A 22,164-nucleotide genomic window follows, 5' to 3' on the forward strand; every position below is an offset into this window, starting at 1 on the left:
TCTGCTATTGCATCCTTTACATTACACTCTAACATTTTCCCAACGTCATCTTTTAAGCTAAATTCCCCATGACCTGTTTTGTCTTGTCTCCCTCGCTTTTTGAATAAGTGTTAAATGGGGAATTTTCCAACTTCCTGGGACTCTTCCAGAATTCAAGAAAGCTTGGAAGATTATAACCAGTGCATTTACTAACAGATCCAGGGATTTATTGTTCTTTAGCCCTATTAGTTTCCTAGTACTTTTCCTCTTGTGATAGCTTTTTTTTCATTTATTCATTGGATGAGGGCATCACTGTCTGAGCCAGCATTTATTGCCCATCCTGGAGGACTTTTAAGAGCCAACAGTATTGCTGACAGTCTGAGGCCACATATAGTATGCTAAGAGCATAGTGAACCAGATGGGTTTTCCCATTAATCGATAATAGTTTCACTGTCATCAATAGAATCTTAATTCCCGGTTTTTTACATTAACTCAAATTGCACCATCTGCCATAGTGGGATTCAAACCTGGGACCCAAGAATATTATCTGGGTCTCTGGATTAACAGTCCAATAATAATATCACTGGGCAATCCCATCCCCGCCCCCTCCTATTGTGTTTATTTTCTCTGCCTTTTTCACCCCTTGATTACTTAGTTTTTTTTTGGAATGCTATTTGTGTCTTGTAGTGTGAAGACAGCTACAATTCATGTCGGTTTGTGGCTCCCCATTATTACTTGCCCAGCTTCATTTTCAAAGGATATGGAGTTAAAATCTCAAGTTCGGCATGAATCTTCTTCAGAATGGAACTGTGTTTCTCTCTCCACAGATGGTGCCAGACCAGATGAGTTTCTCTAGCAATTTGTTTTCACCTCTGATTTACAGCATTCACAGCAACTTGCTTTAAATTGAAGTGTGTAGAAACCACTGGCTTCACAACCATCAAATTTTTTCACAAGCTCTGACCAGTCTCCTAACCAATGGGCTGCAAGTAAAATTAACTTAGAAACAGTCACAGTGAGTGTTACACTCGAAACATGAAGCACTCCAGTTAGCTATGCGGCATTTGGAATCTGTGGTGAAATGCCTTAGCAAATGAGATAAAAGACACTGGATAGAAAATTGGCAAAGCAATTCAGACGGTAGAGTTCTTAAAACATTTTACAGCTTAAGTAAAAATGCACATACCCTTTCAGATAGCAGGTCAAAGCACAGCTTGTTCTCGCTAGTTGCCAGATTAATAATGCCCTACAAGATGGGATGCAAACAAAAAGAAAATAATAATAATAAGAAAACAAACTGAATAAAAAAAACTGCATTCAGATTCACTTTAGAAACTCACCCATACATTATTAACTCACACAGTGTGGGTGCTAGGTCACTCCATTCCAGTTCCAGGTCAAACTGGATTTAAGTCACATTAGATTAGATTTAGATTACTTACAGTGTGGAAACAGGCCCTTCGGCCCAACAAGTCCACACCGACCCGCCAAAGCGCAACCCACCCATTCCCCTACATTTACCCCTTTCACCTAACACCAAGGGCAATTTAGCATGGCCAATTCACCTGACCTGCACATCTTTGGACTGTGGGACGAAACCAGAGCACCCGGAGGAAACCCACACAGACACGGGGAGAATGTTCAATCTCCACACAGTCAGTCGCCTGAGTCGGGAATTGAACCCGGGTCTCTGGCGCTGTGAGGCAGCATTGCTAACCACTGTGCCACCGTGCCGCCCATATATAGTAAAAGAATGTAGCAATTTCACTACCTGTAATTTGGATCATTAATATTTACCAAACTTATAAACACACAAAACAGTATTTAAAACAGTGACTGGTGTTACAAAAAGAATTTTCCAACAGTCTGAAACCCAGGGCCGATACTTCTTTAAAGGAAAATATATCAAGCAAAAGATTTTGTCTGATCTAATGGATACACTATGGCTGGGAGACTTTCTCTGATTAATAAAAGTAAATTACGGCGGATGCTGGAATCTGAAACCGAAAGAGAAAATGCTGGAAAATCTCAGCAGGTCTTGCATCATCTGTAAGGAAAGAAAAGAGCTGACATTTCGAGTCTAACTGAACCTCCATCAAAACTTTTAAAGAACAACAGAGGATTACTAAGAAGGAAATACGCAGAGGAAAAATGAGGTACAAAGGTAAGCTGGCCAAAAATATAAAGGAGGATAGTAAAAGCTTTTTTAGGAATGTGAAAGGCAAAAAAATGGTTAAGACTAAAATCGGGCCCTTGAAGACAGAAACAGGGGAATATATTACGGGAGACAAAGAAATGGCAGAAGAATTGAATTGGTACTTCAGATCAGTGTTCACTGGGGAAGACACAAGCAATCTCCCTGAGGTAACAGTGGCTGAAGGACCTGAACTGAAGGGAATTTATATTTGCCAGGAATTGGTGTTGGAGAGACTGTTAGGTCTGAAGGTTGTTAAGTCCCCAGGGCTTGATGGTCTACATCCCAGGGCACTGAAGGAGGTGGCTCGAGAAATCGTGGATGCATTGGTGATTATTTTCCAGAGTTCGATAGATTCAGTATCAGTTCCTGCAGATTGGAGGGTGTCTAATGTTGTACCACTTTTAAGAAAGGTGGGAGAAAGAAAGCAGGAAATTATAGACCAGTTAGTCTGACCTCAATGGTGGGAAAGATGCTGGAGTCTATTATAAAGGATGAAATTACGACATATCTGGATAGTAGCAACAGGATAGGTCAGAGTCAGCATGGATTTATGAAGGGGAAATCATGCTTCACTAATCTTCTGGAATTTTTTGAGGATGTAACTCTGAAGATGGACGAGGGAGATCCAGTAGATGTAGTGTACCTGGACTTTCAGAGAGCTTTTGATAAAGTCCCACATAGGAGGTTAGTGAGCAAAATTAGGGCGCATGGTACTGGGGGAAAAGTACTAACTTGGATTGAAAGTTGGTTGGCTGACAGGAAACAAAGAGTAGTGATAAACGGCTCCATTTCGGAATGGCAGGCAGTGACCAGTGGGGTATTGCAGGGATCAGTACTGGGACTGCAGCTTTTTACAATATATATTAATGATATAGAAGATGGTATTAGTAATAACATTAGCAAATTTGCTGATGATACTAAGCTGGGTGGCAGGGTGAAATGTGAGGAGGATGTTAGGAGATTAAAGGGTGATCTGGACAGGTTAGGTGAGTGGTCAGATGCATGGCAGATGCAGTTTAATGTGGATAAATGTATGGTTATCCACTTTGGTGGCAAGAACAGGAAGGCAGATTACTACCTGAATGGAATCAATTTACCTAAAGGGGCAGCACAAAGAGATCTGGGTGTTCTTGTACACCAGTCAATGAAGGTAAGCATGCAGGTACAGCAGGTAGTGAAGAAGGCTAACAGTATGCTGGCTTTCATAACAAGAGAGATTGAGTATAGAAGCAAAGAGGTTCTTCTGCAGCTATACAGAGCCCTGTGAGACCACACCTGGAGTACTGTGTGCAGTTCTGGTCTCCAAATTTGAGGAAAGACATTCTGGCTATTGAGGGAGTGCAGCGTAGGTTCACGATGTCAATTCCTGGAATGGCGGGACTACCTTACGCTGAAAGACTGGAGCGACTGGGCTTGTATACCCTTGAGTTTAGAAGACTGAGAAGAGATCTTTTAGATTAGATTAGATTACTTACAGTGTGGAAACAGGCCCTTTGGCCCAACAAGTCCACACCAACCCGCCGAAGCGCAACCCACCCATACCCCTACATCTACCCCTTACCTAACACTACGAGCAATTTAGCATGGCCAATTCACCTGACCTGCACATCTTTGGACTGTGGGAGGAAACCGGAGCACCCGGAGGAAACCCACGCAGACACGAGGAGAACGTGCAAACTCCACACAGTCAGTCGCCTGAGTTGGGAATTGAACCCGGGTCTCTGGCGCTGTGAGGCAGCAGTGCTAACCACTGTGCCACCGTGCCGCCCTCAATAGATTATTAAAGGATTGGACACTCTGGAGGCAGCAAACATGTTTCCGCTGATGGGTGAGTGCTGAACCAGAGGACACAGCTTAAAAATACGGGGTAGACCATTTAGGACAGAGATGAGTAGAAACGTCTTCACCCAGAGAGTGGTGGCTGTGTGGAATGCTCTGCCCCAGAGGACAGTGGAGGCCCAGTCTCTGGATTCATTTAAGAAAGAGTTGGATAGAGCTCTCAAGGATAGTGGAATCAAGGGTTATGGAGATAAGGCAGGAACAGGATACTGATTAAGGATGATCAGCCATGGTCATATTGAATGGTGGTGCAGGTTCGAAGGGCAGAATGGCCTACTTCTGCATCGATTGTCTATTGTCTTTTCTCTCCTTACAGATGCTGCCAGACCTGCTGAGATTTTCCAGCATTTTCTCCCTTTTGGTTTCTCTGATTAATATTTTGAGGAAGATCAAAACCTCATTCTTTCAGAAACCTTTTGCAATTTTAACAGAAAAATCTAATGGAGCATATCTTCTCACTAAATTTTTAATGCCACTGACATATAGAATCAGAGGGAGCTTTACTCCACAGATTTTATGAATGATTGATTAAAATGCCAATTAAAGCATTCAGTTATGAGTGCATTAGAGTGAAACAAGAGATCACAAGTCCAAAAATACTACTAATGTCTCTCAGTTTTTACATTTTAAAAGAAACAATGCTAAATTTACTAAAAATTTCATATTTCTAAATGGAATGGGGCAATAAGTTTAAAAATGAGGTTCATGTCTGATATTGAAATTTCATAAGATTGGCTTTCAAAATCTTTTGCTAACTGCAGAATTAGAGTAAACTGCAGGAAGGTAGTGATGAACTACATACAGGAGAACAGTGAAATAGTGTTAACCTCTGCCAACCAGGATGATTAAATTTCCTAAAGCCATGTGAAGGAATGCAGTTATATTGTCACCATATTAAGTATTGTTTAAAAAGAGATTGTGAAAGAGCATGGATAGTGTATAGTGCACACCAATCATTGGAATATTGGTCTACTTGTGCCACACCAAAATTTCAAACATGTTCAGCAATTTAAAGAACATTCAATGTTGTATTTCCCAACAAGAATTGTGAACCTAAACTCTTGATTTAAATTGATGCACCTGTCACCCCAATTGGTTTTAATCTTTACTCAAAATTAAAATGCTAAAGGAAGTGGCAATTTTGTATACGTTTATGTTGTGCAAACTACTCTTAGGGAAAGACCTGAAAGTTATGGAATAAGCAGACACCCCTCACTGTATCATAAAAATGAAACTCAAGAATTTAGAGAAAAGAAATCAGTAATTTAACACAAACTGAATTTCAATTTTGGTTCAAATGAAATGCCATCACCCAAACAAATGTATATGAATACAAATCTTCAAGATATTTAAGAAAGCATAACGGACATACATTAGGGTTCTTATCTTGATCATGCTTATCTGTATGGTAGGCAGTATAACCCTCCTGAATTATTCCAAAGGAATTAATTTCATTTCCTCTCTTTGATAAATAACTGCTAGATTCAGGTTGTTGGAATGTTGGATTATGTTCTGCACTGGACAGCACATCTTTCAGTCCATTTGGCAGAGATTTGCTTGGATATGATGTTACTCTACTGCTTCCATCTTTAGAGGCAGAAGCGGAGGATGGGCGACCACCTGGTCCTGAAGCTTGACTGGAAGACTGCGAGGAGGCCTGACTGAGATCCAAGCCTAAGGTCTGCATGGAGCCACCATGACGCAGTGCATTCACCATCTGAGCAAATATGGTGAACATTCTGTACTCATGCTCCCTCTCCAGCTCCATCCGACGTTGTTCCAACTGCATCCGTCTGTCTTCCAGTTCCATGTCCCGTTGCATTCTCCGTTCTTCCATTTGAAGGAAGCGTTCCTCCACCACTCTTTGTGCTGTCAGAAACTTGAGAAGAATGTCATCCAAAGGATCCTTCATGCGCGGTGGCTTCCTTTTCCGACGAAGTCTGTGAAGGGCAGAAAAAGTAGGTCCAGAAGTCGGAATCCCAGAAGAAGTACCACTTACATTTGGGTCCATGTAACCTGAAATAAAACAGGGTACAGACATGATCATAAACTACATATTCATTATGCTTATTTATGATGCTAAACTCAACAAAATGAAATGAAAATTTCAAACAAAAATTTCAGAATGGCATCCTGGAAAGACATTTGTTCCCAATTTACTCTAGTTTAGCTGTGCAGGGTTGCTGGGAAACAAATTTTTTCAAGGGTTAATTCTAGAATATTCACAAAGGAATTGAATAGCTCATAGATTGTGGGTCCTGAAATTTTAATACAAGGGCCAAAAAATAAAATAGAGCAGTACAAGTGAAGGCAAACCAGCAGCTGTAACCAATTAAAATTCGTCAGGGATACAAATCAGGGTTTTTTTTCTATTAGTCAGCTTTTCCCTCCATTAATGACTTCCTACAGTAAGAGTCTCACACTTTGTTAACTGATGATAACTCATCTAATTTTCCGATCTGGCGAGAATGCCTTTGGTTAGCAGAATTAAGCTAACTCTATTGTTCACCCAACAAACCACAGAGCACACCCAGAGTTATAGAGTCAAAGAGTTTTTTAAAATATGGAAAGAATCCCTCAGGCCCATCGTATTCACATCAGTCATTAAGCATCCATCTGTCTATTTTAACTCCACTTCCAGCACTGGGCCCATAAGTCTTGTTTGCTATGGTGTTTCAACAGCTCTTCTAAATCATTCTTTAATGTCTTGAGAGTTCCCACCTCTACCACTCTTTGAAGCAATGACACCCACAAACCTTTGCACGAGAATCTTATTCTTAAAATCCCTTCAAATCTAAAGATCCTGAACCTTATCTTAAAATTGCTTATTGACCCCTATATTAAGGGAAAACGTTACTCCTGATACCCCTCAGAACTTTGTACACTTTAAATCATCTCCCCAAAGAAAAACAACTCCAGTTACTCTTTATACTTGAAATTCTCCAGCCCAGGCAATGTCCTGGGGATTGTCTCTGCATCCTCTGGATACCAATCACATCATTCCTAAAGTTTGGAGACCAGAATTGCACACAGTCTTACAAATCAGTCCAACTAACATTCTACACAGCTCCATCAAAACCTCCTTACTCTTATATTCAGTGCCTCAAGACAATATCTCCCACATGCCTTTGCTATTTTTGTGATTTCAAACAACTTTTCCCTGGGGTCGGGGAGTCCAAAACTAGAGGTTTAGGTTGAGAGTGGAAAGATATAAGAGAGACATAAGGGGCAACCTTTTCACACAGTGGGTGGTGTGTGTATGAAATGAGCTGCCAGAGGAAGTGGTGGAGGCTGGTACAATTGCAACATTTAAGAGGCATTTGGATGGGTGTATGAATAGGAAGGATTTGGAGGGATATGGGCCGGTGCTGACAGGTAAGACTGGATTGGGTTGGGATATCTGGTCGGCATGGACAGGTTGGACCGAAGGGACTGTTTCTATGCTGTACATCTCTATGACTCTATGATAACTACAGTTGCTGAAAATCAGAAACAAAACAGAGACTGCTGGAAAAAACACAGCAGGTCTGGCAACATCTATGGAGAGAAGGCAGAGTTAATGTTTTGGGTCCACTGAGCCATCTTTAGAACAGTTCTGAAGAAAAGTCAGTGGACCCGAAATATTAACTCTGCTTCTCTCTCCACAGGTTCTGCTAGTCCTACTGCATTTTCCAACAATTTCTGTTTTTGTGCCTTCTTGACCACCTTATCGACCTGCCCTGTTGCCTTCAAAGATGTATAGAAATGCGCACCAAGGTCCCTCTGATCCTCTATACTTCCCAGTGTCCTACCATATACTCCCTTGTTTTGTTGGTCCTCCCAAATTGCATCACCTCAGACATTTCAGTACTAAATTCCATTTGCTATTGCTCAGCTCACCTGATCAGTCAGTCCATATTATCCTGTAGTCTAAGTCTTTCTTCTTTGCTGTTGATCACACCAACTTTTGTGTCACCTGCAAACTTATTGCTGAAACCCCTTACATTTACGTCTAGATTATTAACATTCACAATAAACAATAAGCAACCCAGCACCAAACCCTGTGTTATACCTCTGCACACAGCTTCCAGTCTTACGACTATCACTCTCTGCTTCCTCCATGAAGCCAATTTTGGATCCAACTTACCAAATTGCCCTGGATGCCTTGAGCTCTTGGCTTCTTAACCAGACTACCATGCCAGATCTTATCAAAAGCCTTATTGAAGTCATGTAAATGATATCAATTCTACATTTATCTATACAATGATTCACATCCTTGGAACTTCAAATCAAATTTGTTGGACATGATTTCTCCCTGACAAAACCTTGCTGATTACCCTTGATTTATACATGCCTCTGCAAGTGGAGATTAATTATGTCCCTCAGGCATTCTTCCAACAGTTTCCTGACCACAAGAGTTAGACTCACTTGCCTGTCATTTCTTACTTTACCCCTACTACCCCACTTGAATACTAGTACACATTTGTCATCCTTCAGTCCTCTGGTATCCCTCATGTCCAAAAAAGACTTGAAAATTATTGTGAACACTTGTCTTCCACAGTAGCCTAGGCCACGTCTCATCTGGATTTAGGGATTTATCCACAAACAAGCCTAATAATACCAGAATAACTCCTCTCTCTCTCAATGTTAATTTGTTAAAGTACGTCTTATTCCCCCTCCCTGATTTATAGACCCAAATCATCTCAGTGAACTAGAGCATTCGATCACCTCATCTAGGCTGCCTACTCTCCCAAATGAGTGACCTCTGCCATTTAAGGATGCAAGAACAGAAACCACATGAAATTACCACCACTTCCACATTCTCTTCCATGTCTCAGTGTCCTTCCTTAGAAATATATTGCCAATTCTTCATTATTGCTTAGAAAAATCTGGAATTCCCAACCACACAGACTGCTACAATGCAACAGGAGGGGTGATCAATAAGTAACAGCCTTGCCAGCATTACCCATATCCCTTGAATTAATAAATAATAAGGAACTGATAGAATGCTGCACTGTTGTCCTTTGGATGAGATGTGAAAACTTTGATGATCTATTGGTCTCTCACTTAGACACGGAGGGCCAGAGAATGGTGAGATTCTCAGAGTTCCAGCTAACACTTATTCCTCAAACAGTGAAACAGATTATTATTGGTTTTAAGACCAATGCTGTGTGCAAACCAGCTGCCTTTTCTTTCGTGACAATCAAACATTGGTTACAACACAATATGGGCCATCTAGCAGTGTTGAAAAGCACCACATATAAATTCAAGCTTTTTAAAAAGCAATTCATCTACTCAGAAGAACATTATAATCTTTATTGCCAACAGAGAGCAGTAAACTTTGAAACCCTGGTTGCTTGTTTCCTGTGCACTGTTTCCCTGGACTAATGATTTAATATTCTTCAAATCCACACAGATGATAAAATAAAAACTGCACAGAAACGTTAAGTACCAAGACTAAACAGTACCTTAGTTAATGCTCCTAGGACTAATTTCTCAGTAACAAAGGAAATATTGGTTCCTACCTTCGAATGGGTTCTGGCTTAATTTTCAGGAACTTCACTGACGCAATCTTCAGCATGTGCAGAAAGCTACAATCTACGATGTGTAGTATATATAGGGCAAAGTATAACTTGCTAAATGGCTACTGATTTACTGATTAATACCTTGAGTCAGAAGGGCATCTGATCCTAGAGCTGTCATTGTCTCAAACATTTTATAGCGCATTCACCACAGAATGATTCAATGCAGTTTTTTTTTGCAATAATAAAGGACTAAATTCCACTTCTCTCCATTAAGTTGCTATTTGACTAGGTTCTGTTATTGTGACTAACCTGGTTTACTTTCAAACTTAAGTTATAGTTTTTGAAGACAAAATTGCTTTTTTGCTCTTTCCTTCCAATATTTGCAGAACCTAATGTTTTATAATCCTATTGCCACAAAACCAAGCTTGCTCATCATACATATGTGGTTAAAAGCAAAATTGTTTTACTGCCATTGCACTTCACTTATGCTTTTATTTTCCATGAATATTATGTCATCCAGTATTTGAGCATCAATCAATCATGTGGCACAGCCACCAGTATTGCCTTTTAAACATTTGTTTCTGAGTGCAGTGGCTTTGTATGTTGTTTTAAGCAACTGATTTGATTTGAGGGGAAGTGTATGCAAAATCTTTCAAAATACTAATAAGTGTTCAGTTTAAGGGAGAAATGCACAGTCTATGTTAGAAAATCATAACATCCCAGTAAGGACTGAGGGTAGATATTCTTAGGTAAATTAGTTTTCTTTGTTCAGATTCACCGAGAAACTGGAATTTTCATGCCCTCTGGAGTTTTCATGAAATATTGCAGAATTGAATATGAAGTCACATTAGATGCATTAAGTACAGAGTCCTGTTGGCATGTCACATCAGCTAAAATCAGCCACTCACTATTGGGATTTTATTTTTTAAAGTTTATCGTTATGTGTTTTACTGCCAGAAGTTTTAAAAAATGCACAAAGTACATTTATGTGCTTTTTACACTTGAAACTTGGCAATGCATGTTTGCACCGAATAGCTTAAATCCCAATGGAGAACTATTAAATGAAAAGTAGTTTAAACTGCAGACCCCACCTCTGACACTGGCATAGTCATGGAGTTAGAATCATGTGAATATACTGCCCTGGGAATAATAGCAATTTTGAAGTTCTGAAGAAGTTATATTGGACTCAAAATGTTATCTCTGTTCTCCCTTCACAGATACTGCCAGACCAGCTGAGTTTCTCCAGGATTTTCTGCATTTGTTCAAAAATGTCTGAGCAACATGTGTTACAATATCATAGTGCACCTCTGACATGTGCTTACCTCAAACACCTCAAGTCAACACATGAAGTCCTACAGATAGATAAAATATGCATACCCAAATTATACCGAATGTGCATGTACACCAGTATGCTGAGATTCAGCATAAGCTCCAGGTTCCAGAATGGCTCAAAGCAGACCCAATTATTCCTTCCTAGTTTTGAATAATTTTTCCACAAATTGGTTCACAAAAGACTACTAATTAATATTAGGTGTTGTGGGTTGACTGGTAGATTTAGCTTGGATTCAAACGTACAGAGGGCAATTATTATTTATAGGAACATTGGGTGTGCTATCATTAGTGGGCCTTTTATTATTTCAAAAATATACTATATATAGGATATATACACAAAGTCTCTAAAGCAGTTCAGTTCTGTCTAGTAGTATATGAAGAAAACAAATACTGAAGTTCAACTCTATCCAACAAACAAACTCAAGGCATTTCTTACTTGCATAAGATTATATTTACATATAATTAAGACAAAGGGAGGGTCCGATAACTGAACGGACACCCACTTAACTTCAGCAGAAAGACCTCAGAAGTGGTCTTCCCACATTGTTCTTTAGCAGCAGCTGCCTGATTACTACAGGAAAGAATATGAAAGAAAGACTTGTATTTCTACTGAACTATAATGTACTTTTCAACTGTACTCACTTTTGTATCAAATATAATCAGACAATTTGTGCACAGTAACCTTCTGCAAAGAGAAATATGATATTAAGAAAATCATTTGCTTTCAGGTATTTTTTGAAGGGTACGATTGGCTCTGGAAATAGAAGGAACATCCCTGCTCTTTGCAGAAAAATTGCTATGGGATTTCTTCCCCAAATGGTGAATTACTGTCTCATTTGAATGTTGACATTCTTGTCGCACTCCCTTGAGTTTTGGCACACAATCTCCAGGCTCAAAGGTTATCAGTGAGCCATAGTTAACACCTTGGAAAACGACATTTGTTCCTTTGTTTTTCATCATCTGCATTAATAATCTGGCATCAGAGAAACAATCTACAATTTTGATTTACAACTATGAATGGCAGATGCTTGTCAAGAGATAAACGTGGCATGATGCATTTGAGCAGACTTAAATTCAGGTGTGTTACATAAAACATAAGGATTGACAATAGCATGTTCAGGATGTACATCAAATTTTGTTTTAACCGGCGCTTGTGAACTGGTGCTCTCGATAAACCAGCAAAAAATTTATTACGTCAAACACCGGAAGTTTACTGTACTATTGTCATCTGCAAGACATCAGCTGAAGGCATGAGTGAGAAGGCTCTCTACTGATAAGGTTTATTTAAGGCAAAGTTGCATTATTATTTACATGATTTACACTGTAGATAAAGTACAATCATGATGTGTCTGCATTACATTTCTATTACTTAGTGTCTGTTTTTACATTGGTTGTGTGGACCTCTTGATCAACTGAGATATTTCATCAACTGTCACACTCCTCGTGCCACAAGTTCCAGTTAATAACATAAAACAACCGTGACAATTCTAACTATCTATCCGGCCTTGATTCAGCCCACATCTATAACACTGTGCTCAGTTTGTTTCATCACATGATTTTGAAAAAAAGGTCAAACTTTGGAAAGGTCACATTCAAACAGATTGCAGCAACGCAAATATTTGTCAACAGGATATCACTCAGCAAAATAAGTATAGCAAGTGGAGCATTTGAACAAATATCGACACATACAGAAAAATAGAAAAGGAGACAAAAAGGTAAAAGAAGAATAAAGTCTTAAAACTAAAAGAAAATAGAGAATAAAAGACACAAAAAAAGAGTGAAAGAAGAGTGAGCATAAGGGAATAGGGGACATGAAGTGGGAGGAGACAATGGCAGAGGAGGGGAAAATTAGCAAGTGGGGAGAGGAGATGAATAGGCAAGTAAATGCAAGACGTGAATCTGAATAAAAGAAGAAAAATGAGAGATGTTAAGTACCAACCTGATGGAGAAATGGTATTATCCGTATGAGTATCTGGCCTAGCAGCTGGTGACCCATCATGATGTCCCCCTTCCAAGAGGCTCCCATCCATTCCATGATCATCTGCAGCTTGTGAAAGTACAATAGGTGGCGGTGGTTCAGGTGTCTCACTACGTTCATCTGAGTCTACTTCCTCACATTTAATATCCATTAGCTCCTGAGGATGTTGAGAATGAGAAATACCATGTGGAGAAGTAAGATGATGGTGGTGGTGATGATGAATATAACCATCTCCCGCTGCCAAAACACCTGGTGGTATCTGCTGTGTTATCACAGTGTTACCCACAGTACTGTAACAAATATTTGGCCTATTGGACAACACTCTATCCATCACCTCAAAGAACTTCCAAGTCCGTCCACCCCTACAGATCTTGTTGTTGTCCTTAATTCTTCTATATTCAAGTTTCATTTTCTTAATCTTCTCCCTGCACTGGTCTCCTGTTCTGTGGATCCCCTTCTCCCTCAAGACTTCAGCTATCCTGTTGAAAACATGCTGGTTTCTCAGACAACTCTCCAGTTCCATCTGAACAGACTCATCGGCCCAAAGCTGCAGCAACTCAACCACCTCGGGATCTGACCAGTTACTCCCACGCTCATACTTTTTGCCTCGGAAATCCATCACATCTCACTAGGCTGAAAGACAAGACATCAATACATTTTGAATACTTTGCTACAGTACCATTTTAATATCCAACAATAAGCAAACATCTGTAAAGAATTGTGTTCTCTTTGAACATCTAAATTCCCTATAATGGCGTAATAAGCACTTACAAAGAAAATACAAAGGTATAAACTCCCAGATGACTTGCATCTTATTACTAATAGTTTAGCAAAGTATTACTTACCTTCTATTTACATTAGATGTTTACATTGGAACAATTTGGCTTCAAACATAATTTATATTTCCCTAACAATAATTTGAGACTTATTTCATATTATGATAAAATTCACTGGGCAAGATTAGTTTTAACCTAAGCACAGGAGGGAACAAACCTGAATCACACTGGCATCAGTCGAACCATCACCATTTAAAACAGAAGGAGAGATTTGGATTAAGATGATATTGTTGGATCCATAGCCTGATTTGCAGAGAAGGTGCCATGCAGAACCTAATGAAATCAGAAAAATTGGTTGGATGAAAACAATTCAAAATTAATAAGATATTTTGAGGAATTCTCATAAAGGACTTTACCTTCCGCCTAATAAAAAAAGAAACAATACAAAGATGTAGGGATTTTTTTTCTCTGGGATAGCTCAGTCAACATGGAAAAAAACCCACATATCATTTACAATATTTGTTACTCCTGATGCGGTCACCTCTACATTGGGGAGACAAGATGCCGACTTGAAGAGCACTTCAGAGAACATCTCCGGGACATTCACACCAATCAATCCCACTGCCCGTGGCCGAACACTTCAACTCTCCCTCCCACTCCACCAAGGGCATGCAGGTCCTGGGCAATCTCCATCACCATTCCCTTACCAGCCAATATCTGAGGAAGAATGCCTCATCTTTCGCCTCGGGACCCTCCAATCCCATAACATCAATATGGATTTCACCAGTTTCCTCATTTCTCCTCCCCTGACCTTGTCCCAGTTCCAACCTTCCAGCTCAGCATTGCCCCCATTACCTGTCCTACCTGTCCATCTTGCTTCCCACCTATCCACTCCACCCTCCCCTCCAACCTATCACCTTTACCCCCATTTCCATCCACCTATTGCACTCTGAGCTACCTCCCCCGCAGCCCCACCGTCCTCCCATTTATCTCTTCAACCCCAAGGCTCACAACCTCATTCCTGATGAAGGGCTTTTGCCCAAAACATCAATTTCCCTGCTCCTCGGATGCTGCCTGACCCGCTGTACTTTTCTAGCACCACACTCTCGACCCTAATTTTCAGCATCTGCAGTCCTCACTTTCCCCTAATAGAAGCAAAAAAGCTATACACTAAGCACAAAGATATATAAATAACATTCAGTTATTCCGGTCATTGTAAAATACAATAGGTGCAAACATATTTTGGTATTGTGTAATTGCACGAAAATTCTCTGTCGTCTGTGGAAGTTCAAGGTAAATGCTTGATATGAACAAAGACGAAAGGTAAAGGGCAGTTGTTAGAGGAGCTCTGTTGAGAAGGGGAAGAATGTACTGAATGGGCCAGTTCAGTGATCAGTGTTTACAACACTATTACTTCTGACATAAATCATGAACATAAACTCAGAAATCAAAGTTAGAAATCACAAAACACCAGGTTATAGTCCAACAGGTTTATGTGGAAGCACCAGCTTTCGCAGCGCTGCTCCTTCATCTTGATGAACCACGTGATAAAGGAGCAGCACTACGAAAGCTAGCACTTCCAAATTAACATGTTGGACTATAACCTGGTATTGTGTGATTTTTAACTTTGTACACCCAGTCCAACACTGGCATCTTCAAATCAGAAATCAAATGTTGGTTGAATTTGCATATAATGCTAAATTAGAAAGGGCAATTGAATAGAATTTTAAAACCTGCAGAACATGCTGGACAATGTATGGAAGTGAACTGGATAATAGCTTAATGCAATCAAATTCAAACTGGTATTAAATAAACAGAAAGACTTGCATTTATATAGCACCTTTCAGTTGTACACGACATTTCAAAGTTGTCTATGGAGTGGTTTTAGAGTATAGTCACTATTGAAATGTAGGAAATGCAGTGCCCATTTACAAACAGCAAACAACAATGCAAAAAAAAATGACCGGTAATTCCAGCTGTTGATTAAAAACAAGAATGGTCAGGCTCAGGCATAACCTGCTCACTCTTCTTTGAAGTAGTGCCATCAGATTTTTTACATCCACCTGCAAAGGCAGATGACAGCTTTGTTTAACATTGTGTCAAAAAGATAGTCCTTGTGACTGTGCGACACTTCCTCAATAGTACATTAAAGTTCCAGCCTTGATCGACATGTTTATTGTGAGACTTCGAGGTAAGAATGCAACTTAGGCACAACTGATGCATCAGTTCTGCACACTGAAACACAAAGTGGGTATCAGACACATTCTATGAATGGTAAATAAAAGCAAAGTATCTGTTGGTGCTGGGAATTGGAAATATAAAACAAAGTGTGCCAGGGAAACTCGGGCACCCTGGACACAGTCTCTGGAGAAAGAAACAGAGTTAACATTCAATTCCATTACCTCTTCCTCAGAACTGAAAGGGGTCTGGGTGTGTGCTTTGCAGAATACCCTCATTCTGTCTGTAACCAAGTTAAAAATCACACAACACCAGGTTTTAGTCCAACAGGTTTATTTGGATGAACAAGCTTTCGGAGCGAAAGCTGATGAAGGAACAGTGCTCCAAAAGCTTGTATTTCCAAATAACCTGTTGGACTAGAACCTGGTGTTGTGTGATTTTTAACTTTGTCCAACACTGCCATCTCTGATCTTCCAGTTAATTTGCTCTCACGCTAACATTTCTATCCAATACCTGCTGCAGCTGCCCAGCTGGAAAGACAGCACCTCATTTTCCATTGAGGCACTTTACAGTCTTCAAGACTCAACATTGAGTTCAACAACATCAAATAGTGAACACTGTCCTCCATTCTGATTACATCCACTTCCCTGTAACTTCCCCCTGCACCCCCACCACTGTCTTGTTTGCATGGTTTATCCTCAGCAAAGCTGATTTATTTTCTACTACTTACACATTGCATTAACATCTATTTGAATCTACACCTCTCCTCTTCTTCTACGGGCATTCCCTTTTGCTTTTTGTTCTGGACACCTTCACCATCTGTTCCACACACTCCTCCTCTCCCTTTGTCAACAGCATAAAAGCCATACTTTTCCCAACTCCCTTCAGTTCCATTGAAGAATCATTGAACTTGAAACTCTAACACTGTTTCTCTCTCCACAGATGCTAGGCTGACTGAGTTTCTGCAGCACTATCTGATTTGACTCTATCAATGATATTGGATAAGGCTGAAACGAGTTAATGTAACAATCAATGCCCAACCAATATATAACAACGATGCACAAACCCAACACACATTGGCTGACTTAGCCAAAACAGCAGAACACAAGTATGATACAGAACTCTGGTCAGAGCACACATCTTGAACATTTAGTGGAGTTCTTGCCACTGAGGTACAAAGGAAATTCTGAAACATTGGATGCTGTACAAAGAAATGGTTCAACACAGGTGACAAATCTTTAGACATAAACTATGAGAAAATAATCCAGAGGCTTTGGCTTTTCAACAAGGAAAGAATATATCTGACAAATGTTGACCAAATAACCAATGGAAACCATTGGCCATTCATCTTTGAAACAGTGCCATAGGAACTTTTACCTTCACCTGAGAGGGCTGATGGAACTGACATTTAAAATTGCACCCAAAAGATGCTCTTAAAGGATGTAGGGCTGTGATGATGTACGTCCAGAACACACAAATCCTGCAATCATTTAAACCCAACTATGGGGGTAATAGGAGATTAGGAACAGATGATGTATTTTACCTCCACATTATCCCAAAAGGCTTCCTAAGTTCAAAAGAATGGAGGTGGCTCCTTAAGTGGCATTCCTACCAAAAGCTTGAAGCAATCATTTATACATAGTTAGGCAGGTTTTTAGGCATCAATGTGATCTGCACAGCTACGTAACCCACTTCCAGCACATTTAACATACAGGAATGAATCACTTTCCCCAAGCGCTAAAACAAAATCTTTTTTACATAATATTTTAGGATGTTATTCACCCTTAGCTTGAGAACTTCAAAGTATATCTCCCTATACCTATACACCACTACAAATAATGCAGTGGCTGCGGAAGGTGCCAGGAGGGGAGGGTGGGTTGTTGGGGGACGTGGACCTGACCAGGTAGTCACGGAGGGAACGGTCTTTGTGGGAAGTGGAAAGTGGAAAGGGATAGGGAGGGAAATATATCCCTAGTGGTGGGGTCTGTTTGGAGGTGGCGGATATGTCATCGGACATGTTGCAAAACCTACACCCACCACCACCCCCCCCCCCCCCTCACTTCCCATCCAAGGCCTCAAAGGAGCCTTCCACATCCATCAAAGTTTCACCTACACATCCACCAATGTAATTTATTGGATGCTGTTGGGTTTGAGTTCGAGGGAAGGGTTGAATAATCTGGAGCTATTTTCTCTGGAGTTTCATTGGATGCTGAGGGGTGAACTAATAGAAATTCAAAAAATCATGAGGGGCATGGATAGAGTAAACAGACAAGCTCTTTTCCACAGGGTAGTGGAGTCCAGAACTAGAGGCCACAGGTTTAAGGGGAGAGGGGAAAGATTTAAAAGGGACCTAAGAGGGAACGTTTTCGCGCAGAGGGTGGTGCATGTATCAACTGAGCTGCCATAGGAAGTGGAGGAGGCTAGTACAATTACAACATTTAACAGGCATCTGGATGGGTAGATAAATAGAAAGGACTTCGAGGGATGTGGGCCTAGTGCTGGCAAACTGAACTAGATTTATTTAGGATATCCAGTTGGCATGAACAGGTTGGACCAAAGGAGCTATTCAACTCTATGACTCAAAACGTGGGTGTCAAGATTTTGCTATCTTTTTCTTGCGGCCCCAAAGAGAAACCAACAGTTTTTAAAACTCCACTAACTGAATGACACCAGAATGAGTAGAATAAGAGTTTGATTTGAAAGGGTTGAATTGAATGAGAGTTAATTCTCTCAGCACAGTGAGCTATAATGGTGGGAATGGGATAACCCCACCCCTCCAATCACAACAAGGACAGAACCCCCTTGGTCCTTACCTTCCACCCTACCAACCTTCGCACAAAACGCATCATCTCCAAACAGACCCCACCACCAGGGATATATTTCCCTACCCATCCCTTTCCACTTTCCACAAATACCCTTCCCTCCGTGACTACCTGGTCAGGTCCACGTCCCCCAACAACCCACCCTTCCCCTGCCACCGCAGGAATTGCAAAACCTGCGCCCACATCTCCTCCCTCACTTCCCATCCAAGGCCTCAAAGGGGCCTTCCACACCCATCAAAGTTTCACCTACACATCCACCAATGTCATTTATTGTATCCGTTGCTCCTGATGCTGTCTCCTCTACACTGGGGAGACCGGGCGCCTTCTCACAGAGAGCTTTAGGGAATATCTCTAGGACACCCGCACCAATCAATCCCACTGCCCTGTGGCCAAACATTTCAACTCCCCCTCCCACTCTGTCGAGGACATGCGGGTCCTGGGCCACTCCCTCACCACTCAACTTCTAGAGGAAGAAGGCCTCATCTTCCACCTCAGAACACTTCAACCCCGTGGCATCAATGTGGACTTTACTAGTTTCCTCATCCCCTCTCCAGTTCCAACCTTCCAGCTCAGCACCATCCTCATTACCTGTCCTACCTGCCAATCTTCCTTCCCACCTATCTGCTCCACTCTTCTCTCTGACCTATCACCTCCATCCACCTATTGTGCTCTCCCTGCCTTCATTCCTGATGAAGGGCCTTTGCCTAAAACGTCGATTTTCCTGCTCCTCGGATGCTGCCTGACCTGCTGTGTTTTTCCAGCACCACTCTGATCTAGACCCTGGTCTCCAGCATCTGCAGCCCTCACTTTTGCCCTGGACTGGAAACTTGCAGAGCTATGATTGGAAGAGGCGCCTGGAGGTAGCAGGGAGCACTGCTATCACTTTGACGGACCGGCTGGTTACTGTGGGAATGAATGAAGTCTGCGGGAGGAGCACAGTTGACAGGCACCTCCTGAATCACAAACCTTGCTGGTAACAAACCACCTGAGATCAATGCCTGCAACAGCAGTGCAGCACATTATTAATTTTGAAAAGTTTGGCTAAATCCGTACAAAAAAACCCAGGAAATAGTCATTTTAAAACGCATAATTATAAAAACATCCAGTGTAATTTTGTTTTCTTAAATGCAATTTTATTTGCCCTTTGCTTTAGCACTTCTAAGTATCCCCGCTCTCCCGAAATATTTGCCAATGGATTAAATCGCCCAGGACTAAATACACCGACCTCGGGTTTTATTTCCATCCCAGCTATCCCGGGTATAATTCTCCCAATTTCACCGACTTTTCCCCCAACTCCCCAGCTGGTTGTCATGGCCAAATTTACCGCATGAATTTGGTGCGGTGCGCTCTGCTTGCCCGACCTGCTTTTCAAGGCATGAATTGTTAGCGCGCTCTAACCTGGCCCGACTCGGTCCGGTCCAGACCCGGTTACACTGCCAAAATTTCAAGCCAGGCTTTCTCTAAACAAGTGATTTACATCCGGGTTGACGGCACATGCGTGCTGTCCTTATTCCGGGATAAATTTGGTCCGTGTCAGCCACAGGTTGTGAGCAGAAGGAGAGCCTGTGGAAACAGAGAGAGAGATACAAGTGTGGAGCAGCTGGCTAATACACAGCACACCTCAGGAGCTGCCAGCACATCATCTGTCACACTTCAGTGCATACACTTTGCTTCCGAGTTTTCAATTGCAGTGAGATACACACCCTCGTTGTCAATTTTATTACATTTAAAAATCAGATGATGCTTCTTTCCCTGAAAACAAACCATTGTTAAAGGGATTTTTTCCCCCGGTTAGTTTTTTTTTGTCGACAGTTTCTGTCTCAGCTCGCCACTGGGTTGTCAGTTGATACCATTAAAGAGACGGCTGACAACGGGTCCCATTCGCCCCTGGTTTGAGGCGAGACTCTGCTACTGTGTACAATCGCTGAGATAAGCAGACACAAAGTATTTACTTTTTTAAAAAAGTTAACCACTCACTTTATTCTGTCTCTGATGAAGGATCGTCTCTTCTCAGAAGTTTTCGATATTTCTTTACTGACATTAGAAGATAAATCAGAATATCACATATATATCTGAGTCCCTTCCGCTCGTTTAAACTATACTAGCTCAGAGTGGAATCTCAACACTGCAGCACATAAGCAGAACACGAATAATCTGTGGCATTTATCCCTCAGTCACTGCATTCCAAAATGTTAAATTATTTTTAGGATATTTTAAAGTGTTAAATAAATGCAAATGTATTGTTTCCGAAGATGTGCACTCACAAAGCTGTGCGCTGGTATTCTCTAATCCCACCAGTCCTGGCCATTAAAGGTCAGATAAGATTGTTCTTTAATGCTCAACTTCATCTTCAATGAAAAACGTACACTAGGCAGCTAAATGTGCTGTATCCCACCCAGGATTATCTCATGAACTAACCCTTGCAACTTTGTGTTTTGACCTGTCTTCTGTACATAAGTGAGAATCGCTCAATAAAATCAGCAAACAAGCATCTCTCCAGAATGAAAAGGAGAAATTAACAGTTTGCTGAAAAAGTAAATCTATGTATCATTCACAATTTTGAGTGTTGGTCATATTTATCCTTCAATATTCCATTTCTTTAAGCATGGAACTCGGAATGAAATACTGTGCCGATCAAATGTAGTTGCAACATGACTCCAACAATAACAAGTAGTTGCTTTTTTCATTTTCTTACAGATACGATATATAGTTGGTTTCAACATTTATCTTTCTTTGAACATTAATTCATATCAAAAAAATCCTTCTTCCTCTTCCCCTGTCTCTCAACTCCTTCTGTCATCACCCACTATTTTTGTTGCTCCACCCTGCCCACGCCCCCTGTTCTCTGCCTATTTTACTCTCTCTTGAACTCAAGCCCCAAAAGGCTTAATACATGTTCTGTAACTTTTCAAAAAGAAATCAAAAGCTGCAATTTGTACCATTATGTTTTTTTCACTCTGCACTTTGCCTCCATTTCAAGGAAACATAAATTTTAACTGAACAAATGTCTTGGATCTGGTCCTCTCACTTCATTTCAAATAATTTTGAAAACTGCTAGAGGTTCTTCAAATTGTTGATACAAAAATGATAGTTTAAATTGCCCACTTCAGAGCCATACAATTCCATGATTTTAAGACAAAGAAATATATTCTAATTTACCAAATTATAGTTATGCATCTTGGGGAGATGTGTTCAGGAGTCACAAATCAAATTCACCTCTTGGCAGATATGTCAAATCCCAGTCCAAATGTTGAGAAGATAAAGCCTTTTATGTGAAAACTTAATTAAGCCATTAAAAGATTTAAATGAATATGCCAAATCATGTCGTTGTGCCTTTTTGTTTGAAAGCACGGTAGTTGAATCCTTATTGAGAAAAATTGAAATTTCAGCTGTTGGGAAATAATATCGCAAAAAATGTATTTTTGTTTAATAAAACAGTTTGAACAATTTGTGTAGAGAAATAACACATTGGTCAATTCTTGGAACAACATGCAGACTCAAGATATTTTTACCTGTATCCCATACACTCTCATTGTAAAATAGCAATAATTATGGCATT

General features: G+C 40.6%; 1 protein-coding gene across 3 annotated transcripts in view; it reads right to left on the reverse strand.

Moving 5' to 3' along the window:
• accs (1-aminocyclopropane-1-carboxylate synthase homolog (Arabidopsis)(non-functional)) overlaps nt 1–20,088 on the reverse strand; it is a 66,195-nt gene extending 46,107 nt beyond the window's left edge. Inside the window, exons 1-5 of one of the 3 annotated variants that reach the window (XM_072592233.1) lie at nt 20,004–20,088; nt 13,823–13,938; nt 12,791–13,462; nt 5,388–6,031; nt 1,166–1,225 (exon numbers count right to left, since the gene is read on the reverse strand). In XM_072592233.1, the coding sequence (XP_072448334.1) occupies nt 1,166–1,225; nt 5,388–6,031; nt 12,791–13,448 (1,362 nt within the window). In that variant the 5' untranslated portion in view covers nt 13,449–13,462; nt 13,823–13,938; nt 20,004–20,088. Of the gene's footprint in view, nt 1–1,165; nt 1,226–5,387; nt 6,032–12,790; nt 13,463–13,822; nt 13,939–19,929 lie in introns of all 3 variants that reach the window. The other 2 variants (XM_072592234.1, XM_072592235.1) reach the window with 2 other exon arrangements.
• Nucleotides 20,089–22,164: the final 2,076 nt, after the last annotated feature.

Source organism: Chiloscyllium punctatum, chromosome 22, assembly GCF_047496795.1.
Source record: "Chiloscyllium punctatum isolate Juve2018m chromosome 22, sChiPun1.3, whole genome shotgun sequence".
In the NCBI taxonomy this organism is placed as follows: Eukaryota; Metazoa; Chordata; class Chondrichthyes; order Orectolobiformes; family Hemiscylliidae; genus Chiloscyllium; species Chiloscyllium punctatum.